We start from the raw sequence: 14,515 nt of genomic DNA, 5'->3' as shown, positions 1-14,515 counted from the left end.
TAATAGTAGTATCCCCACTTCTAGAGGGGAAGAAGTAATTTTGTCAAACACCGTAGAAGATATGAATAGCATTAGAACAATTATCTAGAGGCCTTGGTTATAGTCACGTTGTTTATTGCAAGGTCTTCATTTATGACTTGAAGCATTTGGGAGAAGGAACTGTAACAATTGCTTCTTGATCCTTGAATCTTTTTATATTCAAATCAAATCCTTCTTCAGTATTTCTTTTTCAATAGTTGTTTCTATAAATGCTTTCCTATTCCTTGGGTGCAGTGTGAGGTTGGTAGTCTTTCAGTGGGGTTGGTAGTCTTTACTTCTGTGGGATCAGAATTGGGCCTCAGAGACTCAAACATGTTTTTAAACGCCTCGGATCTTTTGACCCATGCAGTGTTTCTGAAAATATGGCTTCTGTTCCAGTCTCACTCTACCTCATGCATGCACCCATTGCACCAAACACTAACTCTGTCTGCAGTTTTGTTGCACCCCTTATTTTCTTTAGGTCCTAATTAGCAGACACCCTGTGGAATTTCTCTTCGTTATGTTTCCTATTCCTTGTGGTCATACAGAGTGTAACATTTTTCAGGTCTAACCTGCGTAGTTGTGCAGTTTAGTATGAGAACTGAAGGGTGGTTGTGCTTGATAGTGTGCCTCTCCCTAGAACTTTGTTCAGCGTGTGTTTAATTGAGAACCAGCTGGTTCAGGACTGAGGTATCCCTGCTTTTGCAAATTGAAAGGGGAACCTCTAAGCCTGGGAAACTTTCATCCTCACTTGGAGACTGCCAAAGTAGGCACAGTACTCAATTATCAGAAAGCTGTAACATCTTTGACCTTTCTTCTCTGGTTGGTGTGGTTTTGTGGTTGGTTTTTGGTGGTGGTGTTTTTTGTCGTTTTTTGTTTTGGGTTTTTTTTGTTTTGGTTTTGGTTTTTTAAACTTTTGGGTTGCTTTTCCTAGTGAGATTAATTTTACTCTAGGCAGGCATCAAATACTTGGAGACCATGTGGGTACGCCGTCAGAACAGCTTCAAATGCTTCCATAATGGGAGTAAAAAAAAAAAGAAGAGAAAACTGTGTTGGCTTTTATCAGTGCGTGGTGCCCCTTCTGACATCAGACTGTTGTGCTGTAATGTTGCCTTTGCTGTGTCTGCCAGAAGAGCTCTGGGCTTAAACAATGGTCAGCAAATCCCTCTTCTAAAGCTGGATTAACTGTACTTTCCTTCAGTGGAAACTGCTATTTGGGTAAGAGAGAGGAATCCAAAATTTTCATTTTCCCTCAAGATAGGCAAGCAAAGAAAGCTGAGCTACTTTGCTGTAGAAACATTCAGTGAAGTGCTGGATGAAGAAGGAAAACTATATCAACTGAACTATGTTCAAGGCCATCTGAAATGTCCAACATCTGCCCTCATCAAGGTGTGTATGTGATGGGAATGTGAAAGTGAGCCTGGCCTGGAAGTGGATAAAGAGAGAAAATGGTATCTGACACAGGCCTTCTAACAACAGGTGTGCAAGGTGTTAAAGAGGCTGTTAAAGGCTATGCTACAGAATTTACTAATTTTAACCCCGACTAAACAATCAGATGCTCATGGGTTCTTAAAATACAGAAATAAGAAATGAAGTATCTGTTGAAGCCAGGGCAAAATATTCTGATGTTTAGTGCAAATTTGTTCAAAAATGCTTCTGGTGATACCCTTCCACACTTTCTCTGGGGAAAAAAAAATTACAGCCTTATGCCCATCACTATTAGGACTGACTTTCTCTCATTTTCCCTGTAATTCCATTATTCATATTCCAGTTCTTCTACACAGTCCTGGATTTTTTCCTCTTTGCCACTAACTCAAATATTTGTACTGTATTTTCACGCCCGTTCGATATCCACTTACTTCTGTCCTCTGCCAGGGATTTTTATATGGTAGAATTAAAACTATAAAAGCTGGTACTGTCATGTTTTTGGTTGTGTTTCTTGTAGTAATGAGGTTGCAGAAAGATCTCTGCCTTCCATTGAAGGTCTTCTGTGGGTCATGAAATGCAGAGTTAGGTGCCTGTCCATGGAGGGGAAGGAACCCAGATTCATGTGTTACTCAGTCCTGGACCAAAAGAGTGATTGTTCTTTCCAGAGGCTTCTGATTCTGAACTGAACAGTCTGCAACTGTAAATCATGCCAAATATTTTCATAGTTCTTGGTTTTCTAAACCTGTTGGTGCTATTTTCCTTGCAGTATAGAAGACCTAAATGGATACTTTGCTATGCTATCCCATGTTACAGGTACATACAGCATTGCAGGATGATGCAAACAAACTGATGGCTGTGAATATTATACTGCTACTTTAAAAAAATAACAGTAAGGATTTCTGTGTTAGGATGAAGGGGAAAAGATGCAACTAACAGGGTGGTGTGGAGTGAAAGAGTCTCTCCTGTAGTCAGTTGTTGGTACCTGGAAAGAAAGAAAATGTGGAAAGACAGCATGGTGTTGACCATAGATGGCAGGATCTTTGGCAGTTGCATGCAGTATTATTGGTCAACATCCATTTGAGGAAACTTCATCCATACTATGGGACTGTGAGAAAATCCTGCTATTGCTAGAATACTGCCAGGGCCTGACAGAGCTGATGGACCCTGAAGAGCAGGAACGTGTTCATCTCAACATAAGAAAGAAGTTTTTTACAGTGAGAACAATCATTCAGCAGAACTACCTCCCCAGGGATGTGGTAGAGTCCCCATCGCTGGAGGTTTTCAAGATGCAACTGGACAGGGTGCTAGATAATCTCATCTAGGGTCCCTTTCCCACAAACGGTTGGACCAGGTGATTTTCTGAGGTCCCTTCCAGCCTGGGCTGTTAAATGATTCCATGTTGAAGCAACAGCCTGTAGAAGGTTGAATTGCTACAGAATAGTGGTAAGAGCCACCATCTGTCATTATTTTTACTGAAAATAGAATTAGCATCTCTCCTTTTGGAAAAAAGCATGCCATCAGGACTTAAAAGAAACAGTGTTTTCACTCTCCCCTAGATATCTGCTGTCCCTAACAAAACAAAGGCTAAAGAGTTCAGTTTGGTAATTATTCTGTCTACTTAAGCTTCCTTTGTAATGTCAATGTTTCTGTGACTCTGTGGCAAATACAGGGCTGTTATGTAATAGCTCTGAGGGTTGCAAGTGACCTCATCAGCAAAATGAAGCTTTGTATATTAGGTTTTTCTTTATGGGCTGTATTATTTGGCCTGATGAAGAGTTGCTGGGGGCGGGGCAGGGAGAGAAGTAGAGTCACGACTTATTGTTTAAGCAACCCTGCCCACCCCCCCAAAAAAAGATGTGCAGAAATAACAGGATGATTATTGACTTTTGCTTTTCAGCCAGGAATGACATAACTGTTTTGCATACTTTAGACATCAAATTACAAAGATCCTAACTATCTTTTTAAGTGGGTGGGTGGGGGGAACCCACCCTCCCTCAAGAGGCGTTTCATTTGTCAGATAAACATGAAGATGGAAAGGGTATTTGGAAGGAATCTGAAGAAACTGAGCATACCATGCTAAATTTAAGGTGGTGGCAGATGTTGAGTAATGAGGCCTGTGTTTAGACAGACTTCCTGTTTTTAAAATCTGGAGGCTGTTTGTATAATACTTTACTATGAAAACTGTTTGGTTACTAAATCCTGCTGCTGTCACATCTGGAGGGAACCAAACTACAGACAGTGAAGATGATTTTTTTGGTTGCTTGTACCCATGGGCAAGTGAGAGAGTAGGAAACTTGTGTGATGGTCACATGAGGTATCGAGAGGCTAGGAAAGTTGAGTGATGTCAGCTCAGCACCTGGCAATGCCTCTGTTTAGCTCTTGTGTATTGTTTTGTAGATATTGCATTGTTAAAATGTCAGGTTTTTGCCTCCTGCATAAGTGAAATTACTTTTGAATATAGAGGATTTGTAAAATGTCCAAGCCTGCTGTGTGATGAAAAGTTTTAGGAAAAACATTTGTCATGACTAAGCCCAGAGGTACCTCTCATTGTTCCTGCTCCCAAAGAATGTGCAGAAGTGTAAGTAGATATGTCTGCTTTGATTGTCGGTCCAGTTGCCTGAACAGCAAGTGCTGTCTTCCATCCTGTTCCTGGACCCCTGACTAACTGGGATTGAAACCTGACAGTGGAGGTTTTTGTGCGTGCTTGGTTAGTCTTCTATCTCACACTCCCTATGTTTAATGAGAGCTCGACGTTAAAGAGTAAGTCTTCCATTGAGGCTTCTCACACCAAATGCACTACTTCCGCTTGTCTTTGAGGGAGTTGGAGAAAACATACTTCTCATCTTTATCCTTCCTGGCTGTCTACTGTTACAGATACAGTTACAGGGTAATGTCACTGGAGCTCTGAGCCCTGGGAAATAATCATGGGACACCAAGAGTGAAACACTATCCACATTGAAATAATTGAGAAAATTCCTGCTGTCTACAGGGGGTCCCAGGTTTCATTCAACTTGTTCTTTTACTGGATAAAGACTAGTCATCCAGGTTTGGTTCTTCTGATACTGTTTGTAGGTTGGAATTAGTGTGGTCTCCAAACAGTAATGTGCTTTACTTGTCCAAGTGTAAGACTGGGGTAAATCATGGTTTATAAAATGCATCATTATAATGACTAGAAGGTTAGTTACCCTAAAGGTCACAGATCACAAAGCATTAGACTCACAAAGGTCATAATGTGGACTAGTTAAGCGAAGTATGCTTACATAATGGTACTACAGATACACGCTAGTGCATATGAGAGAGTGTTGGTATCTGGGTCGTAACATATCCTTCAGCTTCCAACAGTTTCTATAACATGGTAAAAACACACACCAGAGATGATCGAACATAGGAACTTCAATGAGGTGGGAAGAACAGATTTAATACATGTGTGTGTATATATATATATGTAACCTGATACTGCTAGCAACTTTTGAAGATAACTGTGTTTGACAATACAGCAGATTAAATTGCAGTTTGCAGATTGGGACAGCTGCACTAATTCTCTGCTGTTGCAGAGCTGAGCCTCATGCTGCTATTCAGGAGCTAAAATAACTCACTTTTACTTTTTTCCCCAACGGTCTCATTTGTGCTTATCTAGAAATAAATTATTAAATACATTCCCCTAGTTTAAGAATTGGTTGCCTTGATGTTTGATCCTTTCCTGTTGGTGAAGCTACCCTAAGACATTGTGGAGCCTGGGCAAGATAGAGCCAGTCACTAGTACTTTCCTATTTGTCTTTTTCTAGGGTTAATGAGGATGATGATCATCTTGGTGTACTCCAACAGGAAGGGATATTGGAGCTTAAAGTAGCTGGGATAAGTGCTTTGGGGTACTGTTGAGGATAATGGTAGAAAAATTGCTTTGGAAAAGGTGATTTGAACAGCAGCTACCTTGGATACAACATATGGCTAGTTCTGCCTTTCTAAACAGTGGTACGCAACAGCAGAAGATGGTTTGTCCTGAATTTCCTGTGCTGCCAGTTTGAAGGAACCTGTTTGATTTCTGGGGAGGTTTGTGGTTCTTCTGAATTTCCTTATGTTTATTTCTAATAGTTGGATATGTTGCATAGATGATGCATTGCTTTTCCTTAGGGATGTCTGTGCTGCTTTTTTTGCCTTCCAACTCTACATCACCACTTTGCTGTTTTTTTGAGTCAGCCTTTGCCCTGGCCATACCTGGTAAGTCCTTTGAGGATCTGACCACTCTGCCCTCTTCCATTTGCCTTTCCTTCTTTCTGTTCCTTATCCACCTTATGTTCTTCTGGCTTCTGTCCTTTGTTACACATTGGCCGCTTTATCTAGCATATACAGTAATACCTTGAGATGTATGTTTTCTACTAAGCGTTTTAATGATAATTTGTAGCAGAGATGGGGAAAGATTAAAACGTTGTTACACCCATGGCAGTCTGTGAAGGGAGATCCCGCAATGGATTTGGTTGGCCCAATTCAGCAGCTTGTGGATGTGCTTGGAAAATAATTTGTAGCAAAGCCTTGCAACCTGCAGTGTAGCAGTTAGGAGCAGGCAGCAGAAGCTGGCAGAAACCTCTGCCAGTTTTGTTGCAGAAGAAACTTATCATGGATTTGTTCTTCAAGGAAAAAGTGCATCCCCTCTAAACTTAAATCAGCTTAACTTGCACAAGCGGATGTCTTTGCTGGAGGGAATTCTGCTGTTGAGAGAGTTGCAGAATAGTTACATAAAATTTGCAGATACTGCTTTTCTCACTTAGAATGGAAAACAAGGAAATTATGAGGCTTTTTTCTTTTTTTTCTTTTTCTTTCTTTTTTTTTTTTTTTTTTTTTGGCTTGGGTTGCTACAGCTCATGGTTCATCAGAGATGAACACTAGATATAACAAATGAGATCAAAAAGTCTGCAGTAGTTCAGGATGTATATAACTACAACTTGGGCAGGTATCCCTCTGTACTTCTTTCCCTGTGGTCTGTCGTTTAATCTGAGAGCTTTAGGTTTGTTTGAATTGCAGAAAGAGGAGCCATGCAAAAAGAATCCAGTCACAGACTAGTCTGAGGGGGTTGTTGATTGATAGAATAATCATTTGTTTAACAGTGATATTGATTATATAGATTGTCTAGATGACATCAGACAGAAGTGCAGGCATGACCTTTTCCTTTTTGAGAGGTGGGCTACAGCCTATTCTCTCTCAGGGCAGAGATTTATTAAGAGAATGTGTGGGATAATATCATAAATAGTTGCATTTGCACAGGGGTGAGAGTCAAGAGTTGTGCAGAGTATTGTTCTGTAGCTGGGAGAGGAGTGAAAAGGGTTGGGACCTCCTTAAGCTAACTTTAAGGCTGGAAAACAGTGTTCTTAACAGATTATATATTGACATTGGGGTGTATTTTCTTTTGGTCATTTTGTAGAGTTGAAAATCCTCTTCTCTTTTATAAATGTCACTTATGAACAGGATAATGTCACAGATTAATCTCTACAGATAAATAAGAAAGGATGGTGTGGGTTTTTTTTTTTTTTTCTTTCACTGGAGTCTGAAATGTCTAAAGCAGTGACATGTAAAAGGTTTGCATCTATGAAGTTCAGGGTCTGGAGAAGACCCCAGATAACTCTGAAGTAGCATCTTTGCTATACCTTCTGTTGTGGTGTCAGAACTAAGTGGAGCAGCAGCAGCACTATGCTCTAGAAGAAGACTGAGTCTGTAAAATAAAAAGGGTGTTCTGATACCTGGGATTCCTTGAATTTGATTGTGACTAGCGCTGAGTTATTTTTCGGCTAACTGATTCCTGAGTCTCTTTTTGGCAGGTTGCTATTTGTTGTTGCCGTCAAATAGCCCCATTCCAGGAGACTGTGCCTAGTACTTGATCTCCTATTTCAACAGTGTGAGGGAGGTGAATGTTTTCCTTTACAGTAGAGTATGTGTTCATACATACAGTGTGTACATGGAGAAAAATTGTGATGTCACTTTGTATTTAATGTATTTACCCTAAAATAGACGGATCTCTTAAAAATACTGTTTTTCTTTGTTCCTTTACAGGTGTTACAAGTAGCACCGAATGCTCCTGTGGACGTAATCATTTTACATGTGCTGTCAGTGCTTTTGGTGAATGCACATGTATCCCTGCTCAGTGGCAATGTGATGGAGACAATGACTGTGGGGACCACAGTGATGAAGATGGCTGCAGTAAGAATACCATTCTTGACTTGTGTTTGTGAAAACTGAATGTCTTAACTTCTTCTCTTCCGGTGCTTCTCTGTTTTACAGGCACATCCTAGTTTTTGTATGACAAATGTTTAAGATAGTAGATTACATACTTTTGACTGACTTCAGTACTCGGAGGCTAACAGAGCCAGTATCTACTGACATAAAGCACAATGAAAGCCCAACTGTGCCTTTTGCAGCTGGTTTTAGATGGCTATTGGACATGAATGTTTTAGAGGGAAAGGAGGGACAGAGAGAAGTACCTCTTTTTTTCCCACCCTTGCAAAAGCACTATCTGTGAACTAAATTATATGGGTTTGCTATAAATATTAATGGAAAATAAATAAGCAGTGTGAAAAAGTGTATTGATAGTGTCTGCCCTCTTAAGTAACATTCTAGTTTCTGTCTTGGCTGCCCTATAACAGGAGGGAAAGGTAAGCACTCTAATCAACGTTAGTTGGTCTTGGGGTCTGCTGAGAGAAGTTACCTTGCAGCTACTGTGTATCTGCATGGTATCAGCATCTGTGTGGCTGAGCCCAGCTAGGTGAGAACTGATAAGAAGTGTCACTCTTAGTGGGTTTAGCATGATATAGATGAATAGAGAAAACCTTTTTCCCTGGAGCCACAAGTAAGTTGCTTTCTTACCTGATCTATTTAGATTCCACAGAGTGTGGTGGAATTGAACGGAGGGAAAAAAGGCCAAATTTTGTGGAACTGCTTTCCTGAAAGTTTCCCTAGAGCTGAAGATTTAAGGCTCCTGTCAATGAACATGATTGAAGAATTTATCTTCCTCTGTTGGATGTTTCTCTAGCCTTCCCTGGTTTCCACTGTTGACTGCTGTAAAGAAAGGACATTTCCTCATCTTTGAAATATTGTTTTGGAGAATCTCTTCTTCCTTAAGTGTGGGAGATCTCAACCCAGCTTTGTGAAAATTTGTTTCCTTCTCACTTCTTCTTGTTTCTTTTAATTTTGCAAATAGTGAGCAACGTGGAAGACCTTGGGTGAAAAACAGGGTTTTGAAAAATAGATTGCCTGCAAACTGAGGTGGTCAGTGTTTGGTTTAAAGATGATTAGTGAAAGGGTTATTGGGCAAGGAAGTGACCTTAAGTGGAGAAATCAAAGAACGTGGAAGGAAAACCTGCATTTTTACATTCAGTGAAGAAGAGTGCAAATGTGAGAACTTGCCATGCTCAAGAAAGAGGAGATGAGGATCTGGGAACTGAAGAAATAGTATTAAAATCTCAAAAAAGCAGGCGAGAGGAGGCTGTACTCAACTGCACAGGCTGAAAAAAAGAGAAGCTGAGCAGGAATAAGGGAATTGGGGACATAAGGCATATCCAGTAACTAAACTGATTTTGCTGGCTTCTTACTGAGCACAGGGGAAGATTTTGTGTGTGTGTGTGTGTGTGTGTGTTTTGCAGGGAGGAGGGAGGTTGGGGGGTTGGTTTGGGGTTTTTTATTGGTGGGGGTTTTTTGGTGTGTTGTTTTGGTTTGGGGGGGAGGTGTTTGTCAGGGGAAGTCATGCTTCACAAATCTATTGAAACGTGGTGAAATAGTAATGATTTAGACAAGAGATACTTGTTGGTAAGTTCTACTTTGTATTTCAACAAAATCCAGCACCAAAGATTTTTAAGCTAAGCAGGCGTGGTAGGATCGGGGGGCAGGAGGGATAAGACCTTTCACAGGAACTAGCAGGAGACTGTTTAAAGCTAACAAGACTTGCTTGTGCATACAACATATACTTAAGCTGTGGATCTCCTTGCCACAAAACATTGATTTTGAAATTTCAAACATTCTCAGAAAGCAATCTGACAAGTTCATGGATGTAAAATCCACTGAGGGCTGTTAAAGATGAATATGCCACCTCTTGTTCAGGAAGTCTTTGTATCACAAATAGAGGCAGATTTTGTCTTCTAAGGAAGAATGTTTACTTGCATGCTATGTTCTTACACTCTTCTCGGCATCTGCTGTTGCATCGTGTCTCTCTGGCCTGGATGCGAGGAACCTTTTGGTCTTGCACAGTAAAGCTGTGGTTATGGTGTATCCCTAATATATTAAGGAAATTTGGCCCATATGGATTTGAATGGAAGCTGTGCAAACTAGGGAGTAGTAATGAACTGTGATCAATCTGCAGATACTCTCAGGCACTGGAGGCTGGGAAGTGCATAAAGTAGAGGCAGACAACCAAGTGCAACAGAGAATGTAGGAACTGGGTTTAACTTCTGCCTTCCTTAATTTACAGTTTCTAACAAGGCAAAGGGAGGAATAAGACTGAAGGAAAGGGAGCTGTCTGTAAAACAGCACGTATAAGATGGGAATGTTTAAACATCTCATTCAGAATATGACTTGTACTGTAGGTCTCTGCAATTTAGTGAGAGAAGTAAGCTATCATGTACAGAGGAGAACAGTAGATTTGACAAGGTGGGAGGGGAGATAGAGCTGCATTTATACAAAGTAGAAAAGTGACTCAAGGGGAAGGACTGGAATATGAGCTGCCTTTTTAAATATTGCATTGTAGTAGAATAAATACAAAGAGGGGAACTTTTTCACCTGACAGCCAGAAGTACTCTGAGTATAATTTAGTGGAAAGAAGAAAGCAAAAATAGAAGTAAAGTGATGGGGCTAAGGACTCTATTAAGTGCATGGCTTCTGCACACACATGCAAGGTTGCAGTGGAGGGGTCCTAGGAACACTTATTCCATTAAGCCTGCTGAATCTTGCTCTGAGTATCTCCTCATTACAAGTCCAGGTATGTGATATTATTGTTAGCTTGTAAAAACTAGATCAACTCTGCAGTGTAGGTTTGTGGTAGTTGTCTGTGCTATTTCCCATCTTGCTTAGTTGTTATGGCACTGAAACTTTTTGCCAGAGCAGATCACTTGCTAAATCCCTCTCTTTTGCTTGGCACACAGGAGCCTCGTGAACGTGTACTCATTTGTGGGGTTAACTTTTCATTTGATCTTGTTTTCTGACTGTGCCAAGCATAAAGAGGCAGCAGGAGTGCAAGAGCAGGGGTGGGGTGTGAGCCACTTGGAACAGCAATTTGAACTTTAAATCAATTTAAGCTTCTCACAAATCAGCACTGATGCTTGCACATAGTACATGAGAACGGTCAGTTCACAGATTTTTCTTTCCTTCCCTGGCCGTCTGTCTGTGACTTGCATACAGTGTTCTGGTTGGAGTGAAATTTTGGACAACTCTGTTTTGAACTTGATTTATTTTTTATTTATTGACTTGTACCAGGTCTGAAATTGGTGAATTTCTTTTTAATATAAATATTGAGCTGTAATTTTGGGTTGTCCTGATGAAGTCATCCTACAAGCCCCAGATATGTTGAAGACCTAGTTAAAAAATTAGTGAGATTCCTCAAAGACCATGGGGCTAGTCTTCATGCTGGGGTGAGCCCAGTGGTTTGTTCTGACTCATGAACCTAAGTCTGTGCAACCACTTATATGGACTCTTCTGAGATGCTAAAGCTGCCGGGGTTCTTTTTCAGCAATGTATGCAAGTATAGTTCTAAGTTTTGAAGACAGGAACTATAATATCATCAAGTAGATGTCTCTGATCAGAAGAGTGAACAGAAGTGATTGCAAGGAATTCCACATTTCCACTGGTCTGCTGCAAGCTAGTTTTACAGAGTTACAGGATTTTCTTTTTTTCCCTGTGAATGTCCTAACTTTCCAGAGAAATAAAGCTGCAGTCATGCTTGTTTTAAGGTCTGCTTTTCCTTCAGTGTATCAGCTCATATGTATACTGTAAGCCAATACAGCGACACGAATGAGTTCCTGAGAGAGTTCTCTCTAGTTCCTTGGGAAAGGGAGAGGAGAATGGGAAGACGTTGGACTGCTGGACTCCTAGTAAAGCAAGAGAGTGAAACGTGGGGTGGGGGGAAAGGTGAACATTACTTTTGCAAGTCAAGATCCAGTCTTGCATCTGTGTATATATAGCACTGCATATGCTTAAGTAGTTGATTGGAGTTTACTAAATTCTATATTAATGCAATTTTCTAGCCTTGAACTGGTAATCTATCATTTCAGTTAAAGAATGACAGATAGCTTGAAACACACTGTGTATTTTAAAAAAAGGGGGGTGGGGGCGAGATACTTGGCGGTGAGTGAGAGGAGTTGCAGCTATGAAAAACAAGAGCAGACACAGGGAACATTTCCTTTTCAGAGAGATTTTCAGTTTGAGATAAATTCTTAAAATGTGGTGTGTTTTGGCTTGGTTGTTTTTTTTTAATGTTCTGTTACAAGCTATAAAACAAATTCCCACTTTTTGAGTCAGTTGCACTAAGTTTTTCCTCAACTGTTACCCTTTCTGCACACCCCAGACATTTTCCACTTGTATTGGTGTCCTCGGAATGTCTGCCTCTCATAGGTATTTTCCCGTTGTTTTTGGGAGAGCCCTGCCTCTGCTTACCTGGCTTGACAGGAACTGTTTTTCTTGCAAAGCTGAAGTCCTGCTGTGATGGGAGCCAATTATTCAGTGACATGTTTGCTTCCTGCTCTGGATCATGTTTACAAGCCAGAATGCTGTAGTAATAATAGTAATAAGCAACCTCACAGCTGTCATGCCAGCTTCATAGACTTTCTCTGGTGTCAGCTCTCTGGCTTGCTGACAGTGTCTGACTTGGAAGCCTTTGCTACACATGCACAAAGTAGCTCAGCTGCCTTCCTGCCTTGTGCCAAGAGAGACTACTTTGGACTGTCCCTAACGAAAGCCGCATGCAAGCGGAGGAATGGTTTTCATTCTGCCCTCCTGCATGCGCTTTGAAGTCCAGCGTGGTGTGAATGAGTCTTACTTCCTGTGGCAAGGGTGAAAGGACAACTGAGTAAACTTGGCCTGAGGATTGATAAATAGTTCTCTTTCTCCTAAGATACGCCAAATCCCCTCGTAACCATCCCCCAGTAGAACCTTCTTACTCTGAATTTTGGATCTGTATCATACCTAATCTGCTTGTAAATGTGTAGCTCCTTGGGACACAGACTTGCTTGCTTAGCTCCATGCACTGATGTACAATACTTTTTCATTTAAAGAGATTGAAGAAGAATTTACTCCTTTTACCTTAAAGCTTACTGAAAGGGGTCTGTTGTTCCTATCTCATTGGGAAATTTAGGCAGTTCCTGTTGAGCTATAACTCATTCAAGACCAGGAGAGGGTCTCTTCCTTGCCAGGAGAACAGGGCTATCAGTATAGCTTACTTATCAGTCCCACAACAAAATTTTCTGAGGTGATGTGAGGATAAAAATCTCACAGGTCTCTTACTAAAATTAATGGAAACTTTAAAAGAATCATCTTCCCTCTGCCCTTCACTTAATCAGCAGCCTTGAGCTGAGATGCAGGAGCTCAGGTGAAGCTTCACTTCCAAACTTCAAGTTTTACTAATTAGGAACCCTTCACAAGAGTTCAAGTTTCTCTTGAAAAGACACCAGTTCTATATCTGGAACCATACTTCGTCATTTTATTGGGCTTGGAGTATGTGTGTTTCCTTTAAAAGGCATCAGAATTAATGCAGTGCCCCCTCGGGCAGAGCGCTTGTGATCAAAGGGCTGTGAAAGATGGGGTGCTGATACTCTTTTCAAAATTTTTTTCTTTCTTTTTTTTTTCTTTTGAGTAGCAACATCCTTAAACACAGTTCAGCAGTGCGATTAGAAATGTTTTATGTTATTCTGGAACTAGATTTTCCAAAATGTAGTTAGCAAAATGCAGTGTCTCCTATTTCTTCCTGAGATTGACTAACGTCCTTTATTCTTGTTTCTGGACTTACTGCCCACTGTGCTACTGATCTCAGCAAACAGATCTATGTTTGTGTGTATATCTGTGCTCATACACATGCATGAGCGTAGACATAGCTGGGGGTCAGGCTGCAGTTGTTTGTAATGTAGGTAGCATGAATTTTTTTGAGTCTGTATTTATTCTTTAAATTAACTTCTCATTCTTCACATGACTGAGAGTTTGTCTAATTAAACAAGCAGTATTGTTCAAACCACTGCGCTCCAGGGCTCTGAACACCAGTCGCTCACTGTCCTTGGGTACAAAGCAACCTGCTCACCACAGGCAACAGGGATAAAGTGTTCAAAGGACAGTGGGACGTGATTCAGCCTGCGTTTCACCTTATAAACTTCCCTTTTCCCCCGCTCTCCCCCTTCCCCTTCTGCTCAGCCATAAAAGAGTGCCCTGTGTAATAGGAGTTGGGAGAGGGGGAGGAATAGCAGGCTTACGATAGACCTAGCTTTGCTGAAACCTTGGATGATGTCCAGTGTGACCATGCAGAGGGATGAGCTCAGGGAAATGATTGGAAGTTCAAAGGCCTTTTTGTGTTGTTCACTGTCAGTTGACAGATGTGCTCTCTTGGGCTGTTGCTGCCCAGCCTAGCTCTTCCCACCAGCTTCCCTTCCTTGGGCTTTTTCCCCATCCTGCCTCTCTGCTCTGCCTAGGGAGATGAGTTAGTCCCTGTCTGTCTGGGCATTTGTCTGCCTTCATCCTAGGAATTGCCTTTGCTCATCTCTTTTAGGAAAATATTGTTTCTGTGCACAGATATGGAGAGATCAAGCTGGAATTGAGCAGGGAAGGGGGGATGAGGCTTAACTGTATTTACTGTTGCATTACCTAATCCTGGTATGAGTAGTGCTGAAAGGATGTTAGTGCAATTTGTGAGTACTTTCTGATCAGTGGAAGCAGTGCCTACGAAGGACTTGCAGCTTTCTTAGGAAGTGATAAATATCCTTCATTTTACAGGTTGGGCAAGTGGGGCTAAAGAGACAGAACTGTGCCATGGTCATGCAAGCGTCAATACCAAGCTGGGAAGAGAATATAGGGGTTCTGTTTCCAGTCTTCTAGATGCTAATCCAGCTTGTCCAGA

At 41.1% G+C, this 14,515-nt stretch overlaps 1 protein-coding gene across 3 annotated transcripts in view; it reads left to right on the top strand.

The window, feature by feature from the left end:
* LRP4 (LDL receptor related protein 4) overlaps positions 1 to 14,515 on the top strand; it is an 84,633-nt gene that overhangs the window by 34,062 nt on the left and 36,056 nt on the right. For all 3 annotated transcript variants that reach the window (XM_030003689.2, XM_030003680.2, XM_030003698.1), the window contains exon 2: positions 7,489 to 7,635. In XM_030003689.2, coding sequence (XP_029859549.1) covers positions 7,489 to 7,635 — 147 coding nt within the window. The remainder of the gene's footprint in view (positions 1 to 7,488; positions 7,636 to 14,515) is intronic.

This window comes from Aquila chrysaetos, chromosome 2 (assembly GCF_900496995.4).
Source record: "Aquila chrysaetos chrysaetos chromosome 2, bAquChr1.4, whole genome shotgun sequence".
NCBI classification, from domain to species: Eukaryota; Metazoa; Chordata; class Aves; order Accipitriformes; family Accipitridae; genus Aquila; species Aquila chrysaetos.
Note: the sequence above shows the minus strand (reverse complement) of the source record. Positions and strands in the feature narration are given on the sequence as shown.